At 39.2% G+C, this 27,814-nt stretch overlaps 1 protein-coding gene across 2 annotated transcripts in view; it reads left to right on the top strand.

Moving 5' to 3' along the window:
- The window catches only part of CHCHD3 (coiled-coil-helix-coiled-coil-helix domain containing 3), a 294,025-nt gene that overhangs the window by 102,650 nt on the left and 163,561 nt on the right, over positions 1-27,814 (top strand). For both annotated transcript variants that reach the window (XM_032761772.2, XM_032761774.2), the window contains exon 4: positions 4,109-4,226. In XM_032761772.2, the coding sequence (XP_032617663.1) occupies positions 4,109-4,226 (118 nt within the window). The remainder of the gene's footprint in view (positions 1-4,108; positions 4,227-27,814) is intronic.

Genomic DNA, 27,814 nt, shown 5'->3' with positions numbered 1-27,814 from the left:
AATCTCAGTATTATAGTAGAAGTATATGTGCCCATCGAGTAGAAATTATAACAGTATCAACCTGGGAGATAATATAATGCCCCTCTGTTTCACTTATCTCCTGCCACCACCTTTTTCAAGATTTTTTATGGAATGAGGAATAATATGTTTAAGGCATAGACTTTTTAGAATGTTTATATGCAAGGGACCATAAGATTATATAGTAGTTCAACCTTCAAATTTTAAACCTGAGGAAACTGAGGCTTGTTAGGTTGTACAGCTAAGTTGTTGATAGGAAATGAGAATTTGTTCAGAGTCCTACTACCAAACTCCCTGATGACAAAAAATTTGGTTTCTTAAACAGTCACTGTATGGACCTTAAAAAAAGTTTTTTTAAATTTATAGACATTCCTTTAAAAACATTTGAGAATTTGTGCAGTTCTATTTGTAAGGATGAGTGAAAGTATAAGAATTTATTAAGAAAGGAAAATAATAATCTTTTTAGTCAGTTTGCACCACTGCCAATCCTCTTTGAATCCAGGTGTCAAATGTAGTTAGGTGTTTATGTTGGAGGGGCTCTGGACCGTTGTGGCACCTCCTGTTGTAGGCTATTTAATGTAGCCTGGGATTATATCACAGATGTGCCATATCTAACATGGTGGCTAGGCCGTTGGAGGATACAGTTTGTCTCGCTAGTTGTTTCTTATATGCCATAGCCTTCAGTATATCACAGATGTGCCACATCTAACATGGTGGCTAGACCCTTGGAGGATACAGTTTGTCTCACTAGTTGTTTCTAATATACCATCGCCTTCTGTTCTTTTGCAGTTTGTTTTCCTTGTTTTGTTTGTAGTTGGAAATATGCCATTTATTTATTCATTCATTCATTCACACATGCATACATCAACAACTTTTTCTTGTGTGCTTAGTATGTGGCAGGCACTTTTATAAGTACGGGAGATATAGCAGTGAACAAAAATAGGGCAAATCCTTGTCCTTATGGAGCTATGGACAAGAGGGAAAGGAAGCAGCAGCTTGTGAAAGGGTCAAGCTGCTGGAGTTAGTAGAGTCAATTTGTGATCTTAGAAGTCCTTAGAGATCATAAAAATGAAGCAGAACTTATTGGTGAAAAATTGGAAAAGATGATGGAGACGACATTGTAGTTAGTGAATTTGGAGATTGTCTTCTTCATTTTGGAAAATCACTGGTTTCTCTGTATTCCTACCCGCATAGTGGGTACTGTTATTATTACTGCTACTTACCTAACATTTATTAAGTGTATATTATGTTATGGGCATTGTGCTAAGTGCCTTGTTTATATAGAACCCTGTAAGGTAGATATTACACTATTTCATTTCACCCATGAGAATAACAGGACTCACCGGAGGTTAAATAAAGTACTTATTCAGATAGGAAGCATAGAGCCTTGATTTGGACCCAGAGTTTGCATATCTGTACCAGTCATGGCAAGCTAAATATGTTTATTTTTATTATCACATTGAAGGCTTTTGTGCTCATGTTTTGCTTCTTTTTCATTAACTTGCCAAAATCCTTATGATCCTGTATTTCTTAAAGTTGAGCCATGTAGAACTCCATATGTAATTAAAATCTAAGCTATACATAAGTAAACTAAAATGGAAAAAAAAAAGTAGTAATTGTTAAACAGTACTTTAAAATTAGATACACTAAATGTGGTAGATATGATAATTCAGTTGTACAGAATTCATTTTATGTTCATGAACTAATAATAGCATTTTAATAAACATTTTATATATGTTTGTAAAGTGCCTAGCACAGTGCTTAGTAGTTGATCCATAAAAGATAGTAATTTTATTATTTTATTTTAGTTTCCACCTCACTAGTAAAAATAGGTAATGCTTTTTTACTTAGGGGTAAGATGTCCATAAAAATGCTTTAAATACAATGTTGTGATCTGATATGATAACCTCAGCAGTTATTTGCACAATATTCTCATGGGGACCACTTCATTTTTGATGTTACTTTCATTTATCTCCAGGATTTATTTGAGTACAAGTGTATGTTGGTAATTAAGGGCTGTGGTCTTAAACTTTAGCATGCATCAGAATTCTGGAGGGCTTATGAAAAGACAGTTTGCTAGGCACTATCCCTAGAGTTTCTGATTCAGCAAGTGTGGGGTGGTATCAGAGAAGTTGCATTTCTAACGGACTCCCAGTTGATGCTACTGCAGCTGGTTTGTGGACTGTACTATTAGAACTGCCGTTCTAGGGAAGTGGTGTGACTTCTAATTATTGCTGTTCTCTTAGAATTACACATATCCAGTGGTGTTAATGTGTTGATATCATTGATGTTGCTGAATTTATTGTATGGTCCTTGTGAAATAATTTAGAGAAATTTGGTTTGTATGAGTGTCATTGTGCTTATTGCTTAGGAAGTTTCCCAAAGGTTACTTCTGCATCAGAGAATTTCGAAATACAGATTTCAACTTGTTTCTAGTCCTCTTTTTTTATTTAAGACACAAAACTACACAGCTTTGATTTTTAGGGGAAAAGAATGATAACTTTGGAATATATCTCACAAGGTGACTTTTTTTTTTCTGTTGTAGTTGATTTCTGAGAATTCCAGAGTATCAGGATGATGTAGCAATTTAAAAATAGTAACACAAAATTTTATCTCTAGTTTTTTTCAAAAATCTTTTTAAAACTAAAATTTGATAGGCTAGTACTGAGTAGAATTTGATGCTCATTCACACGTGTAAAGTAGATTTCACTCAGAATTTCACTTACACCAACATAACAATTTTACTTTTCCTTTTTAAAGCATAGCTTATACCTTCAGGGATATGACGGTATAGTAGGGTTATTCTCTCAAAGAAGAAAAAGGCAGTCAGAAAATCTTTGTCCATGAGATTAGACTGAAATCTTCAGTGATTCAGTGACTACTGAATGCCTCTATGTGCCAGGCACTATGGCAAAAATCAGTGCCAAAGTAATTTATCTTTATCATGTACAATGAGGGGTTTTAGTGGGTTGTAACTTAATATGATCTAATTGTGTGATGAGGCTACTGAGAAATCTAATGTAATCTTATGCTTCAAAATAGAATTAGTATTGTATACAGATCTAGGGAAGTAAGATTCTCCTGTCTTAGTTTGCTAGAGCATGTCTGGAGGATTAGGTTTAGTTTGGAGCTAACAGGTAGATTGGAGTCATTCCAGAAGTGAGGAGCCCTGCAGTTGAAAGGTGTGGTCATATTTGCATATGAGGATTGTTGGAAAATAGGGGTAATTTACTAGGAGGAAAGATGTCCTCGTTAGTTCCATAATGTCTGGCTTCTCTGCTGTGCTGTAACATCCACAATGACAGTGACCTGTCCATGTTGTTTATTGCTGTGTCCTCAATGCCTAGCACAGTGCCTGGTGTGCATTCAGCAAATGGACAAGTTGAGTAAGTTTGGAGAAAGAGATGATGGTTACCTTCAAATATTTGTCATGTAGATGGCTTTTTTTTTGAAACGGAGTCTCTGTTGCCCAGGCTAGAATGCAGTGGCATGATCTCAGCTCACTGCATCCTCTACCTCCCAGGCTCAAGCAGTTCTCCTGCCTCAGCCTCCCAGGTAGCTGGGATTACAGGCACGTACCACCACGCCCAGCGAAGTTTTGTATTTTTAGTAGAGATGGGGTTTCACCATGTTGGCCAGGCTGGTCTCGAACTCCTGACCTCAAGTGGTCCACTCGCCTTGGCCTCCCAAAGTGTTGGGATTACAGGCGTGAGCTGCCACCATGCCTGGCCTAGATGGTTTATTAATTTCTTAAATTTTCAGAGGCCAAATGGAAGCACCAGGGATGGAATTTTTTTGGTGGGCAGATTTTAATTTTACATAAGAAGAACTTTGTAAAACTTAGTTATATTTGGCAGCCAAATTAATAAGCTTCTTCATGTATTTGAATTTGGTTATTTTAAATGCTTGGGTGGAGGCTGCATGGGGATTTACTTCTATACCTGCTTTTTTGATAGATTATGGGCCAAGCTGATTTCAGCTGTTGACCCTTTTGGCTATGTGTTTCTATTTTTAAATTATTTCATTTGATAGAAAATAATGTCAACTAATAAAATATTTTTTCTAACTTAGACAATTCTTGTCATTTTAGACTAAAGCAAGCCAAAGAGCTGGACCGAGAGAGGGCTGCTGCCAATGAGCAGTTAACCAGAGCCATCCTTCGGGAGAGGATATCTAGCGAGGAGGAACGCGCTAAGGCAAAGCACCTGGTGAGTATTAAAAATGTAGGAGAAATTTTCTTGCCTACAAGGAAATCTCTGATGTTGGGGAAGAGCTAAGTACTCTGTGCCAGCTTTCACTGTTGATAATATTATTCATGTTCTCTTTGCTCAGATTTGATTTTTGCCTTTTATAAGTAGCTTACAGTTTAACCATCAAGGACTTTAAAGGGATTTTTTGTTTTTTAGTAGAGAGGTTTCTTATTTGGCCAGGTGGTTTGAATCTGACCAGTGATCCACCCACCTCGGTTTCCCAAAGTGCCACGAGCCCGGCCTGTCTTCTTTTTTTCTCCGTTGCCTTTGGTTTTATTGTCTTTGAAACCTCAGGGGTCAGCAATCTAGGCTTCTTTCTCTCGCGGCTGGCAACTACCAGATGTTACTCTGGAAGACTCTGGCAAAGGTGAGTAAGGTCTGATCAATCACTCCCTGGGGTTTAGGGAAGAGAAAATGTAGAGCCAGGGCCTTAGGGAACAGTCTTTTCTAAGATAATTTTTTTTTAAAGTAAATATTTTTTAATCTTTTAAAAGATTACATAGACATGTTTTTGTTGTTGTTGTCTTTAAAAGTATTACTAACAGACAGAAGAAGGTTTAAAAGACACCCATCAATCTGTCTTTCTGATATAACCATGGTTTACACCAGTGTGTGTTTTCCTCAAGATTATTTTTTTCTAGGCTTTTTAACATATTGAAGCATTTAGATAATGCTATAGATGGTGTTAAGCCTCATGAACATTTTCCTATGTCACTGAACATTTTTCTGAAATGTAGTTTTTAATGGCTGAATAATATTCTGTCTTTTGTATTCAACATAATTTATTAAGCAATTTCTTATTGTTATTTGATAGATAAAAGTGGAGCTGCTCTGGGTGAAACCTGGAGTGTTGACTGCTTAGCCTCCACTTCAGCCTTCCTAGAAACCCAGATGTTACTCCTCAGAACCTTTAGTCCTCATTGGACCACAGTTGGGAACTCCCTGGACAGGGAAAATGGGACCACGGAATGGAGAACTTTGAATGCAAGAGTGAGGGGGATTTTCCTAGTTCAATAGGCAATTGGGAAACAATAAAACTTTCTAAGAAGAAGGCCAATTTCTAGTCTCTCCCATTCTTTACCTTAGTCACTTCTCTGAAAGACCAACCCATGACCAGCTGCAAACAGAGAACATGAAAGCAAGTCCATGCCTAATGAATCAGTTTCTTCAGTGACAAATCTGGGGTCCAGGTTGCATGGGCAAATAGTGAAGCCAGAATAGAGGTGGTAGACCAAGAAAGAAATGTCAGTGGACTGACTGGCAGCTGCCCTGAGAACAGTACATGTATTGAGTGGAACAAAGGGAATAAGAGAGGTGGAAGCAAAGTCAGTCATTGTGAAAGGGGAATAATTTCAGAATTAAAGACAGTAAGTTTTGACTAACTCAACTGAAAATTAAATTTGTTGTACATCTAAGCTGAAGGACTTTTTGAGGAAGCTGAAAAAATGTCAGGTCAGTGGGTTGAAAGGTCATTTCTATGTATATTAAAGTCTCCAAATTTGGAAGCTAAGGATGTAGTCGAGGAGGTTAATAGTGCTCATGTTTGAGAAAGGTACGAGAGCAAAACTCTTAGTTTCCAGCGGGCAGACGAATACCTTGGTTGGCATTTCTCTTTGCCTCCCAGCTTTTACTCTTTTGAATCTTATCTTTGAAGCATTCTTTCTCTACCTCTTTTTGCCTGAATTTGGACATACTGTCTTGTTCTCTTAGTTTATGGAGACCGGCAAGATTCAAAAACTCAAAAAACTCATTAAATATATACACACACTCAGCAAGACATAAAAAGAGATTTCACAAAAAAATGTGAAAGTATCAAAAGATTTGTTACTCAACATAACTAAAATATTAAGCAACGTGTTTTGATTGGAATAGCATATCTGCAGTCTGTTCTGTTTTACCTAATGAATCTTGTCTATTGTCTGTCTTTACTGCTTTGTGTAGCTGGTGAAGCATGAGAAACTGGCCTCGTACATTCTGATTTGTAGATCTCTTCTTTACAGATTCTGGTTGTGTAGTATAGATGACAAATTGTAGTACTCACAACTCCTGTATTTCAGCATCTGTTGTAATATTGGCCAAATAGAGCCCTCAAAGCACTTAGGGAATAAAAGTGGAATTTATGCCACAGGAAGACAGCTGATTGAGAGAGTCCCTTCCTTCCCAGAGTGTTGTCAGACATTTGCATGGTCTGCCATGGCCACTTCCCAGAGTGTTGTCAGACATTTGCATGGTCTGCCATGCAACATGGCTGCCAGTGACATTTAGTTATTGGGCAATTCCCAATTTATTTACCAGATTTCTCCCTTTATTGTTGTTATTTGTTATTATGGAAGACATACATATTCATTGGATCAAGATTAGAAAATAAATACAAAGAGATACTAAAATCACTCAATGTACTACAATTCAGAGATAGTTACTGTTAACATTTTGGTTTATTGTTTTTATATTCCTTTTTACCTCCCACTAAGTTGGTGTGAAACATTTGATTTTATGTATATAACTGTATTTCTCCAAACATAGTTAATAGTATATGCTCTTTTGTATAACTGTTACAATAACCTTCACATTAAAACATTTAGGCCATGTGGTAAAAGTTTTTATACTGATAAATACGTTTTTGTGTGGTCACATTTTAATGGTTGTGTTTCACTGAGTTTTCTACTAATTACTAAATTAATACAAGAATATTATAGAACATGTGGAAAACAAAAAATTACAAAGAAAATCAGTATTATTATAATTCTGTCATCTATCACTAATGTTCAGAGGTATAAAGTTCTTTCTGCCTTCCCCATATGTGTATATTTTATACATGTTTTAGGGTCTCAGATTATGCATCCCACCACCCTCCAAACCAGTACTGTGTGGTGTGGACAGTGATCGCAAGCCTGCTGTTGTATGTTAGTTCCTTGATCCCCAGCTGGAGAGGTGGGCATCTTCAGAACCCATAATTGATGTGGGAGTCACCCCAGAAAGGTTAGCATTGCTCCTGCTGTGTGTGGAGGGCCCCTATTGCTGCCATTCTTAATTCTAACATGTGGGACTCTTTGAGTGATGGCCAAGCATTGCTTCGTTCCTCTTTATTTAGAACTCAAATGTTGCAGCCTGCAGGAAAGTAAAGATTGTGTTTCACACATGTGAAGTAATTAAAAAGTTGTCTTTCAGGAGAACGAGGGTGAAAGCATGGGAGCTGATGTGATGTTGGGACTGTGAAATAAAACGATTCCCACCCCTTACCCTTACCCTTACCCCACACGCCCCACATCTTTCTGGCTCACTAACAGCTGACATTTAGGTTTCTGTCTCCTTGGATGTGAGTCCAGGTTTTTTCTTCCCACAGTTGTTTTAGCAGCTAGCTTTATTGAGGCTCTTTGAAGGGCAAAGTCATGATGGCCCTGTTGTTGAAGTTTTAAAATAGGATCAGATCAAAACTTTCCCCTTTGGAAGAATTGCTTTAGCTGGGGAAGCTGTTAATCCCACTCTAGATTCTGGAAGAGTATACCAGCCCTTTCCTCTACTCAGCACTGAGTGATGCCAGCATTTTAATCAGTTGACTTGATATCCAGAGGCTTTGGAAGAGGCAGTCCACTGATAATGATTTTACCTGCATGAAAATGTTAAAAGCAACTCACATTCAAAATATGCTTCTTAGGAGCAGGAAAGCACCTCTGTAGAGAATGAAGACTGACTAGAAGGATAGGACTAGGGAATTTGTAAAGTTAATGCAACTTGATATGTGTATTGTAAAGATCTTATATATGTGATCTAGTATTTGCTGTCATTAGATTCTTTTTTGAAATTGAAGAGTAGTGAGTTGGTTTTTTTGACTTTGCAGTTATTATTTTCTTTTTAAAATGCCAGTTAAAATTTTGACTCACTCTTTTCTATGTCTTACTACATTATACTGGTTTAATGTTAGATTTGTTAAATTTTAATTATTTTTAAAAATTTAAGTAGAGACAGAGTCTTGCTGTGGATCTTGAACTCCTGGCTCAAGCGATCCTTCTTCCTTGGTCTCCCAGAGTGTTGGGATTATAGACGTGAGCCACCGTGCCCAGCCACATATTTCTTGTTATCATCACAGAACTGTGTAGTATTTTCTTTTCTTTTCTTTTTTTTTTTTAAATCTAAATGTTAAAATTTAAATTTAAACACTTAAAATTTACTTACTTAAGGCAATATTTACTTCAGTATTCTTCCATTACTCTTTGGACAGATGCTTTATTGAGTGCTTACTGTATGAAATGTACTATGTTAGGTACTAATGATCTATGAATAAAAGACAAAATCTTGTCCTTGAGGAATAAAAGGTAGAAGATACATGAAAAATAATGTTTAAAAATGCTCAGTCTGTTATAGAGCCATGCTACTTATAGTCTTGTGAGGATTCTCACTTTCGGGAAAGCCAGGACTTTGTCTTTCTTTTAACTAATTGCTATGTTTGCGTTTATTTATTCAACACGTAATTGAGTGCCTAATATATGCCAGTGCTGAGCAAACAGTAAGCAGTCAATAAATATTTGTTGATTGAATAAATGACTAATTGCATCTACTGAAGCCCTGGAAATAGGAGGAGAGGAAATGGGGAAGAATAGAAAAGAATTTCTGGGGAAAGGACCCCTGAGCTGACTCTTGAAGTATGAGTAGGATTTGCTCCCAAGGTTGAGGGGTGGGATGAAACAGCCTCAGGTATTGCAGGCAAAAGCATGGAAACATGGGGATAGGGGGACACTACTAGAAGTTGCTGAGTGGGAATCCTTGTAGCAGTTAGAACAGAGTCTATTCTTTAAGTGTGTGTGTGTGTGTGTGTGTGTGTGTGTGTGTGCCGGGGGGGGGGGTTCACGACTTAACCCTTGCCTGGCCTGGCCCTAGGTCCTGTTTATAATTGGTACCTGATTGCCGCAAAAAACCTGCTTTGTCAGTCTTGTGGTCTCTATTTTAACGTTAATGCTGGTCAATGGTTGTGTCTAAACTGTAAAAGAGAGGGTGTGTAAAGAGACATGTCCAACCTCCTATCCCTTTGTGGTCGAGACCTCAGTTTTTAAGTTTCTCTGAGGTCCCCTTGGCCAAGAGGGGGTCCATTTAGTCAGTCATGGGGCTTAGGGTTTGATTTTTAGCTTACACTCTAATGAAGTATGAAGGGAAGAGCAGAGGAGGAAATGGCTGAAAGCCCAGAAACCAGTTAGAAAGCCCTGTGTTAATCCAGGTGAGAACAGGTGGTACCCAAATTAGGGCATGGTAGCAGGGATGCAGAGAAAAGAGGAGTAGGAACTATTTGGGAGGTAGTATTACTAGGATTTTAGGTTTGAAGGGTTGAGAGAAACGTCAAGTCTAACTACAAGCAAGGTTTCTAGTATCAGCAACTTCATATCATTTGAAATACAAAAATTAGCAATCAATGTAAAAAATGTCCTGGGCTAAGCATAGCGTGAAGTCTGACTTCAGTGTAGCATTGAGGAGGATCCTGGCCTCAGGTACTGCACCAGTTGTTTGTTCAGCTCTGGGCAAGAACATTAGTCAGATTATTAGGTATTTTTGTCCCTTTCTGCATTGTCCTTCGTCACATATTTATTAAACACCTACTGTGTACTAGGCACTATTTGCCATGGATGCTAAGATGAATTAGATCTGGTTGCTTTTCTTCAGAGTCTGCAGTTAAGTGTCAGATTTGTGGGGAAGGTTTATTCTTGCCTTGTATATTTTGTCCTAACTTAAGCTATAATTTTTGAATTTGTAAAACCTTATACTGTTTAGAAAAAAAAAACACAGTAAAAAAAAAAGGGTGGGTGAATGCATAAATTTAGTTTTTGCAAATTTAAGCGACTGTTTCTCCAAAATTGTCACTTTTCATCCCCAGTTTGCCTTTTGTCTGAAATGCACCAGTGAAGCAATCAAGAAGAAGAATTGATTAATTTTGTGCTGTGTGCCTTTCAGTTCTGTATTTTGTTTGTGCTTCAAACTGTGACAGTTGAAATTTCATGGTAAAAAAGAAAACGGTTTTGAATTTGGGGTATAGAGAAAAATGACTAAATTAAAGGAAGCAGATAAGAACACTACTGCTGTCCAAGTGAGGTTCTATCCAAGGGGAAAAGGAAACAACTGGGGTTGTAATTTTGAAATGATCGACATGGTTCATACTCAAAAGTTCTGTGTAAGAGAAGAGTAAGAGTGATCACTTGAGGTTTTTAGTATCACTGAAATTAGCTAGGTGAATGAAGTTGCAGTGTAGGCAGTGGTTTCCCGGGTTCTTTTATTGGGCATTTAAAGATAATTTTAAAAATAAATCTGTTGTTTTTGGGTGCAATTTAGACTTGGATTATAACCTCTGTTAAAACTCTCTGGTTATGTATGTTGTGTACTGGTTTTCTTGCCCTAGACACTAACCTCCAATTATTTGGATATGTGTAGAGTATTAGTTTGCTTTGAATTCCAAAAATGAAGTTAACGAATTCGAGCTTTTGCTTTTCACAACTATTGAAATATGGCATTTCCATGTTGTATTGGAAGGATTTGGGCCATTTAGGTGTTAGACATTTTCCTCAGTGTTATTGGTGAGAATGGGCTCTGGAATCCATCTGCAAGTCCCGTTCTTTCTGACTCTTGCTCTCTTAATAGCTTACCAGGAAATTCAAAGGGAAGTATCCCTCACGACAGGTGGGAGCCTCCTGTGCATTGGGATTTAGCAGGCTATTAGGGCTTCTGGGACAAAGTATCCAGATTCTATATTCTCCTTTGTGTTCTTTGTTATCACGTGTGTGATAACAAAGGCCTCTACCTCCTGTGTGTTATGGCAGCATTATTATTATCAGCTGGAATGCACACACAACCTTATGAAGAGACTGTGAACCGAGTTTTCTGTGGAGTAGCAGGGCAGCTTTAGGTATGTTTGCTACTGCAGTGAAAAAGGGGAAACGTGTTTAGTTTCGGTTTGCCCGCCTAGGCTGCACGTTAAGATCCCAAAGAATGAATAGGACTGTGATTACAGATTTAAAGTTTGCTTGTATCCTGAAAACTTGCCCAGATTAATATATTTCTGAAATGTACATTGTCAGACCCCCTTTCCTCATCTAGGTTGGCAGAAATGCCCAGGTTCTTTATTTATTTTTTTTATTTTTTTTATTTGAGACAGGGTCTTGCTTGTTGCCCAGGTTGGAGTGCAGTGCATGATCACGGCTCATTGCAGCCTTGACCTCCCAGGCTCAAGTGATCCTCCCACCTCAACCTCCAGAGTAGCTGGGAGTGGAGGCACATTCCACCATGTCTGGCTTATTTTATTTTATTTTATTTTATTTTATTTATTTATTTATTTATTTATTTATTTATTTATTTATTTAAGAAACAGGGTTTTGCCACGTTGCCCAGGCTGGTCTCAAACTCTTGTGCTCAGGAGATCCTCCCACCTTCACCTCCCAAAGTGCTGAGATTACAGGCATCAGCCACCGCACCCGGCCAGAAATACCTAGGATCTTAACATCACCAAATAGCCTCTGAGAAGCTCAATATTATGCTGACTAGATATTGAGGGACCTGGAGGTGGAGAGCAGTGGAGTGTTCTGGTCCTGGAGATCTCACTGCCAAGACCTGGGGGACCTATCCAGTCAACACGGTGTCACCATTCTCCAAGGAACTGTGTCAGACTGTGTGACCTTTTTGACAGTGATTAGAAAAGAAGACAGCACAGTTGAGTAGAATGCTATTGATGTTCTTGGCAACAATTAGTCATATTTAAGGACAGCTAGGGGGAATAACTGCTTAGAATGTGTTCTCATATTTTCTAAGTGTGATTTTGAAAATTCATCAAGTTACTTGCAAACCAGTTGGTTCAGGGCAGTTCTTGTTGAGTGGTGTCCTACGTGTTAGCCGTAGTAACTTACTGACATCCTATCACTTGGGTCATTATGGGTGTCCAGGTGAGATATGGAGAGCACTGCGTAAAAGTCCATAGGCAACTAGGTGCAAAGGGCTGGTTATAATTCCATCTTTATGATGACCTGGCATTCACTGTGAACATATTTACTTCATTGCCTGGTCTGTTGGAATTTTATTGAACTGACATCATAATCTCATTTCCTACTAAAGAGGCTAAGAAATACGGACCTTGGTATTTGCTTTAACCTGCAACAAATTAAAAGTTAATCATAATCAAGTCTGTCAGTCCTTAACAATCCCCAGTACATGTTTTGCACATTATGTTTTGAATGAGAATGTAAGGCAGATGAGCTCCTTATATTCTTACAGCAATCTTTCCAGATTGTTTTCATGGCAAGTCACACAACTGTCAATTCTGATATAGTTCTTGTGACTTGTTTTCAACCTATTGTGCATGGACCTGAGGTTTAGCGAATTCAATATTAAATTGAACAGCAATATTATTTACCATGTGATATACTATGTGATATACCATGTGCAATGAGGCCTGCTTCATTTTTGCTTATTGGATGTTAAATTTTTCACGGTGTTGAATATCCCAGCTCTGTATTCCTTTTATGTATCCATGCTTCTATTGCTTTGATATGATTCCTAAATGGCACTGAGTTATGTTTTTTCTGTGTTTCTTGATGTTCTGACCTGTGTCCTGATTTGGGGGTAGGGGCAGGCGGCAGCTATCTTCATGTACCCTGTAACTATTCCCTTACCCATAAAGACATTGGACATTTTCTTGCTCACTCTACTCTTTTCTTTACTAACTATAGTTTAAGGATGACTTCTCTTAAAAATACCAAAGGGCAGAATTACCAAATGAAGTAAGGCTTCCGTTCTCTCCAGAGCAGGAATCTGTTTACAAACCTGCAGTATTTATTACATACCTCATTTAGCCCATTCATCATTTTAATAGAAAAATGAGTCATTTTAGATGATTCTGAAATAATTCGAGGTAAGCTACATTGCTGCAGGCAGAATATGATTTACGCAGATAGCACCATGCTATTTTGAAAAAAATACAGTGGAATGATCAGCACCAATAATTTATGATTACTCGTGGTAAACTTATCAAATGTCTTCATTGTCATAGAAATTTGTTGATTAGATAAAGCATTTAGAGTTTTCTAGCTAGCTTTTCCCCCTTCTTCCATCTTTTATGACAAATGGTTACAAAGTTCCATACTTACCCTCTGCCTGTTTCAAACACTGACTGTAAATTTAATTCCAGATTTGTGTTTAATATTTTCTTGATAAGAAAGAACACTAGTCAGTGTCATGGGCCAGTTTTATTGGAGAAGATAAAACCTACTCATATACATTTTCTGCTTAGAAATTAAACTTCATCCATTTACAGTTTCTTTAGCCCAGTATATGCACATATTTTAAATCCTATCTTACCTATCCATAGGTTACATATTTGACTCTCAGGAACACAGGTAACTCATTGCCTGGAACGATAGCTCTGAAGCCCAAAGGCATCACAAAGTGATTCTAGCTAGTGTCTTGAAGCTTATGAGCTTTGTTGATAAGCAGCATCACAGTAAAAGCAATATTTGTTTTTAGATTTAGTTTTTGTTTTTTGTTTTTTTTTTCATTTAGGAGCCTTCAACTCTAGTATCTCCTTGGGTGTTTGACATGGGTAGGACATCTGTCATTCGTTCCTATTAGAGATGATAAAGCAAACATTCAAAGAGACTGTGAAACTAAATGTTGCACAGAGATAGAGCCAGGGTTACAACTCTGATCTTCTGTGCCAAGATGATCTTATTTTGGGCACAATTTAGCAAATTTAGTTTTGCTGTTGTTTGTGTTTAATGTGTAATGGATTTGATTTATTACATTAGAAAGGGTGAATGGACTTTTAGGCACATGGACAAAGCAGAAATTACTGCAGCTAAAAGTAGAAAAGGCAACTAATCGTCATGTATGTGGTGCACACTCACAGGAAGTAAAACACACACACATATATACACACACAAAACCCATAGCATTATGAGCCTACTTAGCATAGATGCAGGCAGCCTTAACTACTCGAATAGGCCTTGTGTGTTCTTGCTTAGTGAAATAATGTATGCACAATCATAATACTATCAGGGATTGAGAATAATTTGTTTACCTGCATGGGTAAGAAATATTAGCACTGCCATTTCCATCTAAACCATTTTGCATTTAAAAAGTTCTGGCATGTAAATTTCAGTATTTAAAAACATTCTCTTACGTGAATCCCTGTATTGCAAAAGATACTGGTCAAAGGAAGTGCTATTTGTATACTTTCATCAAGTCATTTTTGAATGTTCTTATTTAAAGAAAGTTTGCTATGGCCTGTCATACTTTGGGAGAAGTGGTTGGTATAGACACAAAAGGACCTGGTTTGTAGCAATTATCCATTCCCTTGGCCTCAAAGGAGTACTAGTATATACAGGCAGAAACTTTCTCTCTCTCTTTTTTTTTTTTGAGACTGAGTCTCGCTCTGTTGTCTAGGCTGGAGTGCAGTGGCGTGATCTTGGCTCATTGCAACCTTCTGCCTCCTGGGTTCAAGTGATACTCCTGCCTCAGCCTCCTGAGTAACTGGGATTACAGGTGCGCGCCTCCACGCCTGGCTAATTTTTGTATTTTTAGTAGAGACAGGGTTTCACCATGTTGGTCAGGCTAATCTCAAACTCCTGACCTTGTGATCTGCCCGCCTCGGCCTCCCAAAGTGTTAGGATTACAGGTGTGAGCCACTGTGCCTTCTCATTTTTATGTCTAACATAAAGTCTTTATTTGTGGGGGAGGTAAGAGATGATTCAATTATTTTTGTCACTTTGGATAATAAAGAAGCTTGTTGAGAGTAGAGGTGGGCTTGCTGCAACAGAGTATTTTTAATGATGTACATTAGCAGTGTCTACTCATGTAGTGAATTCAATCACTTTTGTATTTTCATTGAATTTTATGAGAAATTTAAAGAAAGATCTTCTACAGTTTGTTTGTAAAGCCAAGCTCTGAATAGAGTTTGAAAAACTGGCCGGGCGCGGTGGCTCACGCTTGTAATCCCAGCACTTTGGGAGGCCGAGGCGGGCGGATCACGAGGTCAGGAGATCGAGACCACGGTGAAACCCCGTCTCTACTAAAAATACAAAAAAAAAAATTAGCCGGGCGTGGTGGCGAGCGCCTGTAGTCCCAGCTACTCGGAGAGGCTGAGGCAGGAGAATGGCGTGAACCCGGGAGGCGGAGCTTGCAGTGAGCCGAGATTGCGCCACTGCACTCCAGCCTGGGCGACAGAGCGAGACTCCGTCTCAAAAAAAAAAAAAAAAAAAGAAAAACTATGCCATTGACTATTTTGGAGATTTGTTAAGTTTAAACAAACAAACAAAAAAGGAAACAAAAAATTGGGGATGTAGTTGTACAATTGTTAATGTATTTTTCAATTATACTTTCCACTTCCAAGAATAATTATCTCAACAGCAGGTTAACTAATGTGTTAAAAATTAGTTTATTTCCAAAAAATAAGCTCTTTTCTCATAGCTCTGATAGAATGATAGGAAAGAGCTGGTAACTGATTTTACTTTATGTCTACTATTGCAAAAACTAACAACTGAGTATTAACATTGCTAGATTGTGTGTGTGTGTGTGTGTTTGTGTATAATCGTTTGTGTTGCGTAGGGTAAAGGTAGAGACACTAAGAAATAACTTTTTTTTTTTTTTTTTTTGTTACGGAGTCTCCCTCTGTCGCCCAGGCTGGAGTGCAGTGGCGCAATCTCCGCTCACTGCAAGCTCCGCCTCCCGGGTTCACGCCATTCTGCCTCAGCCTCGCGTGTAGCTGGGACTATAGGCGCACGCTCCCACGCCCGGCTAATTTTTTGCATTTTTAATAGAGACGGGGTTTCACCGTGATAGCCAGGATGGTCTCGATCTCCCGACCTCGTGATCCACCCGCCTTGGCCTCCCAAAGTGCTGGGATTATAGGCGTGAGCCACCGTGCCCGGCCAAAAAAAAAAGAAATTACAATTTTAAAATTCCTTTCTTAAACTTTTTACTTTGAAATATTTTTAGCTTACAGCAAAGTTGTAAGAATAGTACAAAGAGCTTAACTCTGATTCATCTGTTTTTAGGCATTTACTGTACTTTATCATTCTATTTTTGCCTACATATATTCTATGTGTATATATATATATATATATATATTTTTTTTTTAATTTGGGGGAGGGGATCATTTGAGCATGGGTAGAAGACATGCTCATTTACCTCTTAATACTTCTGCCTCTTAAAAATCAGTGTTTCTTACATAATCAAGTATAGTTGTCAAAATCAATAAATTTAACATTGATGACTATTTTAATATTTAGCCCAGATTTCAATTTTGTCAATTATTTCAATAATGTTCTTTATACCAACTGTTCCTCTGGATACAGGATGTATTCTAGGATCATATATTGGCAACTATTATAGTTGTTGTGTCTTAAAATTCCCTTTTAAACATGATTTGCAAACAATAGTATTAAGATGAATACTGTTAACTTCAATTTATGAATTACTGCTGTCATTGCTAGAGTTTTAGTAAGAAGAAAGTGGAATGGGCAAAAAAGAGGTGAAGAATTTCATTCAGACCTATAGATTAATATTCTGTATTGTGGGTGAGTTGAGGAAAAATCATTGTTTTGGATATTTTCTTTTCATGAACTAAAAATGCTTTCACCAGCATCTGTATAGATCCCGTATCTTCAAAATGCAGCAGGCATCCAAGTTGCATCATTAAAAACTGTTAGAGAATGAATTATTCTCTTTTTTTTGACAATTTTTGAACAATAATTTCATCTGAAATGGCCTTCTCTCTGTCCCTCCACCCTTCCCTTCCAGGTATGACTCCATGTAATTTTAGGCAAATTGCTTCCTTTTCTTTATGCCCTTTGTTTCCGTCTTTTTAAAATGAGGACAAGGTCGTTAATGTAGTTCTCTTTCAAGTCTCTTACCTTGATGAATAAATATCTAAATATAGGAGGTCTTACAGAATGCAAAGTTCTATATACATATAAATTGAGTTTTTATAAAGTAATTTTATTTTATGAATAGGTTACCAATTCCAGGAGTCACATTTATTTTAATTTTCTTTGGTTATTAAAAAAGTCCATTTTAGAAAAAGAAAAACAGCTAAAGTTGAAAGCCTGTATGTTCTTGGTTAAATTGGAATTTCGTTATTGAATACTTATTCTGATTAGTAAAAGTGGTTTAGTCACAGGCCAGGCATAAATGCTTTTAGACAGTCACTGAATTGAAAGTGTCAACATGAGAGAGGGATCCTTTTCTTGGAAATGGGAACATGGGATCTTTCTGCTAATATGTGTTTGTTGGCTTAGAATGAAAACTCAGAGCTTTGTTAGGAAAATAAACTTAAATTGGCAACATGGTGAGTGTGAACCTGGAAGGCATTATGCTAAGTGAAATAAATGAGATACAGAAAAACAAACGCTGTATGTTCTCACTTATATGTGGAATCTAGAAAAGTTGAACTCACAGAAGCAAAGAATAGAAAGGTGGTTGCCAGAGGCTGGGGGCTAGGAGAAGTGGGGAGATTTGGTTAAAGGGTACAAAGTTTCAGTTATAAGATAGATTAATAAGTTCTGTGGATTGAATGTACAGCATTGTAACTATATTTCTACAGTATTTTTAATAATACTGTATTGTGTACTTGAAATTTGCCAAGGGAATGGATCTTAAATGTTCTTAACTGCATGCGTGCATCGTGTGCATGCACGTGCACAGGTGTGAGATGATAGATGTGTTAATTAACTTGATTGTGGTAGTCATTTTATATTGTATATGTATATAAAGTCGTCATGCTGCATACCTAAAATATGTAATTTTTACTTGTCAGTTACATCTCAGTAAAACTGGGGAAAAATAAAGAACCGGTGGGAAAAAAATAATTAAGTGACCCAAATTTTTGTATCATAGTGGATGAAACCCCTTTGCTATCTCTAAGCTTAAACAAAGATTCACCTTTTCGAATGCTTGCTCGTTTTCCATTTCTTTCTTCAACTCATTAAAACTTAATATATTAATATATTTGTGAGACAGGGTCTTTCTCTGTTACCCAGGCTGGAGTACAGTGGTGCAATCATAGCTCACTATAGCCTTGACCTCATGGGCTCAAGTGATCCTCTCCTGTTTCAGCCTCCCAAACAGCTGGGATTACAGGTGTGTACTACCATACCTGGCTAATTTATTTTTTATCTTTTGTAGAGATGGGGTCTCACTATGTTGTCTAGGCTGATTTTGAACTCGTGGGCTCAATCGAGCCTCCTTTCTAGGCCTCCCAAAGTGCTGGGATGACAAGTGTGAGATGCTGCACCTGAGCTCCTTTTTTTGTTTTGGTGATAGAGTCTGTCACACAGGCTGGAGTGCAGTGGCACCATATTCGCTCACTGCTCCCTCTGCTTCTGGTGTTCAAGCAATTCTTATGCTGCCTCCTGAGTAGCTGGGACTGTGGATGCATGCTACCATACCTGGTGAATTTTTTGTATTTTTAGTAGAGATGGGGTTTCACCATGTTGGCCAGGCTGGTCTTGAACTCCTGACCTAAGTGTTCTGCATGCCTTGGCCTCCCAAAGTGCTAGGATTACAGGCATGAGCCACCATGCCTGGCCCCGTTTGTTAATTTTCAATGTGACCACTGGATCTTCCGTCTTGCTAATTTCTGACATTGTTTTTCTCCTTTCTAAACACCTCCTTGCTCCATGTTGAATTTTAAGCATACGGACAGTGGCATCATTAGAAAGTTTCCCATCATTCCCTGTCACGCACAGGTGATAGAAGAATCAGATAGAAGTATTGGTGCTTCAAACTGATTATTACTTTTTACCTCCTTGATGAACTCAATACATTATAAAGAGAGTGGCTCAGTTCCAACCGTAGAGGCATCAAAAAGAACAAGTTCTAAATAACATCCTCCTTTAGAATGCAGCATATTTTAACTGTGTCTCTCCATCTTGCACATCACCACTTCCAAGCTCCATCTCTAACTGTACATATGCTCTCTGGGTGTATGATAATACTGCTTTCCCCATCCTCTCTTCTCCTCTCTCCTCTCTTTGAATATATATTTTTTGTGAGCCTTAGGAACATGTACACTGGTCCCGTAGAGTGACACAACAAAAGCAGGCTCTTGATGTAGTCAGGTTTTGTCCTTGTAAATGACGTGGTACAAATGCATGCGGTGGATTAAAATATGTTCACCCTGACAGAAATCTTTTAGTTGAAGTGAAAAAGCCTCCGTCAATTCTGATTGCAACAAAGGTTGCTGCTGCGAGTTTGAGGGACTTGCCAAGACTGCCAAGACTGCAAGTTTTTCAGGCTCTATTCTGGAGATACATTTGTTACTTGGTTCTCAGCTTTGACTTGGTTATAATCTTGTCTTGGCTTGTTCTCTTTCCAGAATACACCAGTTTTCATTTTTCTTTGGCCTTTTCTCAAGATTTTGAAAGGGGTATTTTGTTTTTTATCTGGCAAATAGCAAAGGCTGTTTGAGTTCCCTAATCAATAATTGTAAAATAACTAGAAATTGATCTATGCCAGCTGTAAACCCATCCATGCATTTATTTTTTCTTTTTCTTTTTTCTTTGAGACAGAGTTTTGCTGTGTTGCCCAGGCTGGAGTATAGTGGCACAATCTTGGCTCACTGTAACCTCTGTCTCCAGGGTTCAAGTGATTCTCCTGCCTCAACCTCCTGAGTAGCTGGGATTACAGGTGCCTGCCACCACGCCTTGCTAATTTTTGTATTTTCATTGGAGACAGAGTTTCACCATGTTGGCCGGGCTGGTCTTGAACTCCTGACCTCAAATGATCTACCCACCTCAGCCTCCCAAAGTGTTGGGATTACAGGCATGAGCCACCATGCCCAGCCCTATCCATGCATTTCTGTTAATATCTGCTATCCTTGAGAAACTGTACATAAAACATTTTTGTCCCCACATCACTGAAGATAGGACAGAAGCAAGTGACAGTCAGACAACTGTGTATTAAGGGAATGCTCTTACAGTGCTCACAGTTTGATATATGGCTGTGGGGCTGCTTCTCTAGATTTGTAATACATACTTTGCAGGTGAAAGTTTCTGGAATGTGAGTATAGCTTCATTTGGGAGTTAAAGCTCATTTGGGAGTTAGGTGTAGGCAGAATAACCTTGTGATTTGAGGCTACTGCCAGGTTATGCCTTTTCAAAAATAGACTTTTCACTCATTTGGCATGGCCTCCCCTTTCTTCTCTATTTGGCCTGAAATTCTTAATTTCCCCCTCTCTCAAGATAGAATTAAGGGCAAGTGTGCTGGAAGTGTTTAATTTGGCAAGACCACCATTGATAGACACATATGTTGCCCAGGCAAAAAAGATGCTGGTTAATACTTGGGTGAGAAGGGTACATGTTTTCTTCTTCTCCCAGTTATGGTGATACCTGTCAGTTTGTCACATATTATTTTGCTATTTTGTCACTGTGGAAATTTCATAAGACCTAAGTTTCTAGCTGGCCAGGGCACTGTTATTTTGGGAGGACTTACCTGTGCTCACAGATTGTAGTAAGACATTTATTCTTAAATAACTTAGAAGTAAGAGAGAAATAGTGGTCTTGGGATAAAGCTGGAAATGTACTGAGTGGCTTCAGAAGAAGAATGACCTGTTGCCGATGGACTATATTAATACATCTAAGGAAAGGATGTGCCAATCTTTATTTTTCATTCTTTAAAACAAAGTTTTAAATAAAAACCAAGTAACAAATGTATCTCCAGAGTATTTAATATCATGAGACATGTTTACAGTGTGATGTTTAATAGAATAAAAATCAGGATACTCTTTAATACCTGTACATCTCCATGGATGGAAACCTTCATAGTAAGATTGTTTTTGCTTTTTCTTTTTTTCCTCATACTTCTATTTTTTTTATTATCACAGCAAGGTGTGAGAATTTTTTTCTTATACTTGAAAAATGCTTTTCTGTGATTGCTAAAGTCTCTGAAATGAATAAGTATTAATTTACAAAATACATTTTCAGCCATTAATTGTTATTTAGAAAAGAATACATGTATAGAAAGAAAGAAGAGATTGTAAAAGACAAGCAATGGTTGTGTTCTTCTCCTCTGCCCTGGTGTAACAACTCTGGCCTTTGTAGGTCTTTGCCTTTTGTGGAGATGTTTATAATAAGCCCTCTTAGCCTCATGCCCGTCATATATTCAGGCTGTAAAGCTTTTCAAATAGCCATCCTATTATGATTTAGCTTTCCAGATACTTGGTCTGCAGAAAGAGTATGTCTTAGCAGGAGGTCCCACTTATCTGTTCTTTTGGTCAGATTTTATTTTAAAGCAATAATTTGGCCCATTGGTTGATTCATAAGTCTGTATAAATTTCTCAATCTGTTGACAAACTAGTCTTCCAAATGTGCAATACTAAGTTCACCCAGAGTAATTCTTTACCTTTTGATAGGTGGCCTGAAGTTGTTTCTAGTAATAGCTCCTGTACCATGTGCCAACTGGGCTTTTCATTTTCAAAAGTTTATGGAAGAAAGAAAATTGACGGCTGGGCACAGTGGCTCACGTCTGTAATCCCAGCACTTTGGGAGGCTGAGGTGGGTGGATCACCTGAGGTCAGGAGCTTGAGACAGCCTGACCAACATGGCAAAACCCCATCTCTACTAAAAATACAAAAATTAGCCAGGCGCGGTGGCGCAGCCTGTAATCTCAGCTACTTGGGAGGCTGAGGCAGGAGAATCGCTTGAACCCAGGAAGCAGAGGTTGCAGTGAGCAGAGATCGTGGCACTGCACTGCAGCCTGGGTGACAGAGTGAGACTCTGTCTCAAAAAAAAAAAAAAAAAAAAAAAATTCAGAAGGGTGTGCCCCAGAGGGTGTGTGCCCACGGATGCCTAGTGAGGTGAGACCCTCATCAGATTGGCGTGGCACAGCCATTTCCCAGTTTGGCCCCACCATTCTATTGCTATTTTAGGGCCCTAGCTCCTACTTTCCCTTTTCTTGGACCCTTTTCTGGGCACCCTTGGAGTAGATGGGGTCAACTTACCTTGCACAATCACTGTACTTCTTTTTAGACCTTGAAGAGATCTTAGTAATCACCCTATCTAATCTCTACCTTTTCTTCATGAAGAAAGAGGCCCAGGGGTTTTGGGAATAAACCGACAGAGTCAGAACCAGCCTCCAGGTCTCCAGGTTCCCTGTCTAGGGTATATTTCAGTCTTTGTGGTGGTTTTCAGAGAGGCTCTCAGGATTGCTGAACAGAGAACAAGAAGGCAGGGATCTTTCTACACATTTGGGCTGGCTTGGGATTAGCAGTTACACTGAGAGTGGGCAAGCTCTCTCCCTCTGCTGGGTAAGCCAGACACACAGAGGGCATTTGGGGTAGATCACTCTTCAGAAGCGGCATGGAGATGTATATTTGTTTTTGTGTTCTCTCCTATTTTCTGCCTAATATGTTGCAGTTTTCTTAGCAGTCCTTTCCACCATTTACCTACCTCCTCAGCCTAAGTGGCTGGGCAAAGATTAATGTCATAACTTCCTAGACAGTGAAACTGGTGTCTTATGCTGTAATCTCTCTTGAATGATGAGGAAAAGGCCTAGACTATTTATTAGTTGTCTTCAAGACCACTATTATAATGAGTGAGATAGTGAGTAAATATCTCCAGCCTCTGTGTGTTCTTACTTGAAACAAAGAGGCAGAAATATGGTCACTGAATATAGAGAATGATGATCATTGATAGACCTCATTCTATGATTATAATGACATTATATTGTACTTATGTGGAATTATAATAAAGCTTTTACAATTTATAACATGACTTGCCTATCATAACCAATGCCCATTGTTTTAGCAAGAGTGGACTTTTTCTTCTCGCTCTTCTTTATGTCTGTACTGATGTGTGTTTGTGTATGTATTTGATTTACATTTCCATTGATTGAAGAATTATTTGCATAGGACCTACTATATGCTAGGTATTGTGGTCTATATGCCGGGTATACATCAAAATATATGTATAAAAAATCTTTGCCTTAGTAGAGCTTACATTTCAGTAAGAGGAATTGGTGTACACCATGCTTAATGGATTTTAAGAAATTGGCTTATGTGATTATTGGGACTGTCAAGTCTGTAATCTTTGGGGCAGGCCAACAGGCTTCAGATTCAGGGAAGCCTTAATGTTGCAGTCTTGTGTCTGAATGCAATCTGGAGGTAGAATTCCCTCTTCCTTAGAGAACCTCAGCCTTTCTCTCTTATTGATTCAACTGACTGGATGAAGCCTGACAAAGATTCTCTTTTTTGAGCAAAACTTTAGTCAGGCTCTGTTGAATCCTTTCTGAATAGACTGATCTTAGGTTTCCCTCTTGTAGAATCCACTTTGAGCAAGAATCCTAAGTCAGTTTTGGGAAAATCCCCCACCCTTGTTATCTGACTACCCTGGATATTATCACCCTGGCCTTGGCTTCAGCAATGGTCCTGTTAAGTCAGCTCCTTATCCTTGATGTTTCCTCTTGGTACTTTTCTATTCGCTGACCCCCCACCCTGCTCCTTGGTTATAAATCTCTGCTCTTCCTTGTTAGAATCAGAATTGAACCAATCTCCCCCCTCACTCCAAGACCTCATTGCATTAGTTCCTCCACCTGTTGCCATGGGTCTTTTGAGCAAAGTCTGCTGTGCCGTCTTAACAAGTATCATGAACAACTTTTTCTTTAACAGGCCCATCCACATCATAAAAGGTAATGTTTTATTCAAAGTCTGAAGATTTAAATGTTAATCACATTAAAAACAAACAAAAAACCCCCCAAAACAAACAAAAAACCCCAGCTAGTCTGGTATTTGACCGACTGGTGTTTGATCAAACATCTGGATATCGTAGTCTAGTTGATGGACATTAAATTAATTGTGAAAGCAATTGTCTCCACTTTCTAGTTGAAAAAAACTAACAAGTACTAAGTACTTTTTGGCCTGCATTCCAAATGATGTAGAAAGCTAGGCAATCATGTTGGTAATATGCACACCAATGGCTGTAGAGTGTAGAGGTGTTTGCTTTGTTCACGACCATGGTTGTGGGTCTTTTCTGCATAGGCAGGGAAGAACAATAGTTGATTGAGTAATGTCTTCCAGCCCACCCTGCAACACACACACACACACACACACACACACACACAGACTCCCTCTGAGGGAAAAAGCCTCCTTTCTACCTTGACGTTGTTGGTGATGTGCCCTGCCACACACTGTGATAGTTTGGGACCCTATGACTTCCCGGGGCTAAGGCCCATTTAGAGAAGGGCCTACGCTGACTCTTCCCCAGTTGCAGTTACTGTTTTTGATGGCTTCCCACTTTGCAATTCCTTGATGTTTTTGCTTAGAGAGGAAACCCATCTCTGTGGTACATGGTATGGCCTCCATTTTTGAGGAATTTTGTGGAGGACAAGGGCATGGAGCTTGAGATACATGCAGTCTGTGATCAGGCTTATGCTTTATCTGAGTAGGACCACAATGAGCCTCCATCAGGGCAAGCTGTATGGATGTCTAGAGGTACAGGCAGATGGCGAGGGATGTCCAGTGCATACAGAATGGAGATTTCCGCTCTACTTGGCCCCTCAGTGGGACTGCTGCTGTCCTGGTGGCTTTTCTGGGCAGGATTTTGTGGAATGTTGGGAACTGTACCCTCTGAGGAATTGGGCCTGCTACTGTGGGCTCCCCTTGTCTCTGAACATTGTAGAGTCCGTTTTTTGTTGAGATGCTGAAGACAGCACAGGTTGAGGGCTGTGGTGGCCCCATGTTGGCATTGTCACATGCCTTCACCTCTCAACCACTGCTCCAAAATTTGTCTGTGGATGGCTTCCTGAGGATAATCCCTGACCCTGTGTCCACAAAGGATGTGGGTTCCGCCAGCCCTGACAGTCTCTTCCACATTCTCCTGAACTGTCAGGCCAGCAAAATGTCTAGTGTCGTGGCCATAAGCTTCCTCTTGTAACAGAGCCATGTAATCAGACATAGGTGACAAAATGTTGTCATGCCTTGATTCGTACAGTAGAATAGCAGCCCCTGGGTTTTGTGCTCCTCTGCACCAGGTGCTGTGTCAGGAGATAGGGACACAAGATGGAGCATAGTCCTTGCTCTCAAGAAGCTTAGAGTGGCTGCCATATACAACAAAGCAAGACGGACCCCCATGTGCCTTGGAAGCACGTGGCAGGCCTGCTGCTGCCCTAACCCCCCTCCTGCCTGTCCCTCTGCCTGGGACATCCTCCCCTGCTTTCTACCACACCTCTCGGCCTCCTTTAAACTTTGCCTTTCATTTCATCCCATAGCATAAATATCTCATTCTTCAAGAAGCCTTCCTGATTTCCTAATACAGAAATGACCACAATCTTCTCCATATTTCCAAACTCTTTTATGACTCTTTTATGGCTAGGGCAACCCGATAATTTATCATCCAAACTGGGAAAGTGACAGGAGGCACTGTTAATTATATGGAGACAACACACATAAACTGGGATGCTCCAGGCAAACCAAGACATATGGTCACCCTACTTATGACCTTTACTCCTGTTTGAGTAAAATACAATCTGTTCAAATATGGCCATGTTCAAATGTGAAGTCCATCCTTGGGGTGGGAGAGGCAGAAGTTATTTATACTTGCATTTCCATACTGGGATTTACATGAAACAGGAGCTCACTAACGCTTCCTGAATGGAATTTATGCAGTTCACCATACATGTCCTAAGTTGAGCAGACCTGTTGGGACCTCCAGGATTGCTGGCAGGGAGAAGAGAATCAGTCTGAATAGGCAGAGCTGGGGCCAGGGAGGCTCAGCTGTGGAGTGGCTCCTTTGAGTTGTCCAGTAGTCCAGTCTTAGTATAATGGCAATTTGGTCCCATGCTGGGCTGCATTTGGTCAATCTAAGGTCAGATCTGTTCTGTTATGTGAGCATGAAGTCAGGATGTCCCTCAGGGCAGTCTGGAAGGTGGTGGAGCTGTGGTTCCTGGGTGGACATAGGAGCCTCGTTGTGGGGAGAAATAGAGCCTCCTCGAAGGTAGACAGGTGACAGGCTCTGTTTCTCCATGCTGTGGCTGGCACCTTCAGAGTCTTCATTACATCTCAATACCTCCTGGCAATATATTAAATTCACAGCATTGGAGAAGGTTATAATCACTTAGTAAGGCCGCGGAAAGTTACATAGAGTGAAGGACTCTATAAGGCTCATTTTATAGACTAGTTGTCACTGAGGAATTTCCTTGATGAAGAGTCTGGATGACATTAGTTCATGGACTTTTACATATAAATGACGGACTTGCCATTTAAACGGTCCTTTCACTGGCCAGAGTAGGCAGCTATTGGCATAATGAAGTGAGGTATTGAATATAATATTGAGTTTATTACCACATGGTTCTGAAATAAGTAAATAATGGATACATTGACTTCTACTTTATAGATGGCTGTAAGAGACCTCTTTAGAACACTTTGAAGGTCTTTTGAAAAGTGCAGTATTTTACTGCCACCTTCCCTGTTGTCATAATTCTTTAGTGCCTTGGGGCCAACTCCCATTGGAAAGGTGGACACTTAAAATCCTTTTGTAGGTAATGAGCATTTGGTTTTACTGCAGCCAATGATTTGGACTCCAGTGGAAAGCTGTTAGTACAAGCTTTTGAGCCTACGATATTATAACACTTTTTATCAGACACCTATGATCAGCAAACTCTATATGGCCTATGTTTATAGTATTTGGTATGAAAGTGAACTTCTCATCTCTCTGTTCAGGACTGGCTTGAATACTTTCCTTTCTTTAGTTAAAATAACTTAGGCTTGATATTAGTTCCTTAGACAAGATTGTTTACTGTTTGATTCTTTCGTATACTTCTTGTCCTTCCCTGGCTCTTGTGAAATCTGTAGCCAACTTTTAAAGTTGCGAATTTTGTGCCAACCTCATTTTCTCCATCAATTGTGGATGCAGGTGCAAAAGAAAGAGCTGTGCAGTTCTAGCATTGAGAGGCTCAAGTCTGGCTGGTCATTAAAGTCCTCCTGCCAAACAATTAGAGAGTATAAATGCCCCAGTGGATTCAGACTTACAGGGTGGGACCTAGGCATGTGTATTTTTAAAATACACCATTCTAATGCTTAACCCTTGATGTGAAAAATGGATTAAGGACATGAAAGAGGCAAGATGTCATTCTCCTCTTGCTGCTGGTTGGCAGCCCAGTAGTTGGGATGGCTTTGGTCTTGCCTAGCAAACCTGCTGGTCGGTGCCAAGGCCTCTGTCCCCATATGCACTTTCAAGCTTCCTCCACATTGTATGACAGTGAAATCTGTATTAAGCATGTATGTAGCAGTCATGCTCTTCATATTTTTTTAAGGAAAATATTTCTATTCATCTTTCCTCTTGGGCCTCTCCCTTGATGCCACCTCCTTCCTATTAGGTCTTAGAGAAGAGAGCGCTGGCTTTAGAGACAAGAGACGTGATTTATGGGCTCTTCAACTAATGAGCTTGTGATGTTTAGCTAGTCATGTCACTTACCTGAGCTTCAGTTTCCTCTCCTCTGAAATCAAGATGGTATTTTCATCATAGCTTTCTTGGTAGGATCAAATAAGGCAATGTATTAATATAAGCAAGCACTTTGTAAAACTGCAAATTCTA

This window comes from Hylobates moloch, unplaced genomic scaffold (assembly GCF_009828535.3).
Source record: "Hylobates moloch isolate HMO894 unplaced genomic scaffold, HMol_V3 SCAFFOLD_1, whole genome shotgun sequence".
NCBI lineage: Eukaryota > Metazoa > Chordata > Mammalia > Primates > Hylobatidae > Hylobates > Hylobates moloch.
Note: the sequence above shows the minus strand (reverse complement) of the source record. Positions and strands in the feature narration are given on the sequence as shown.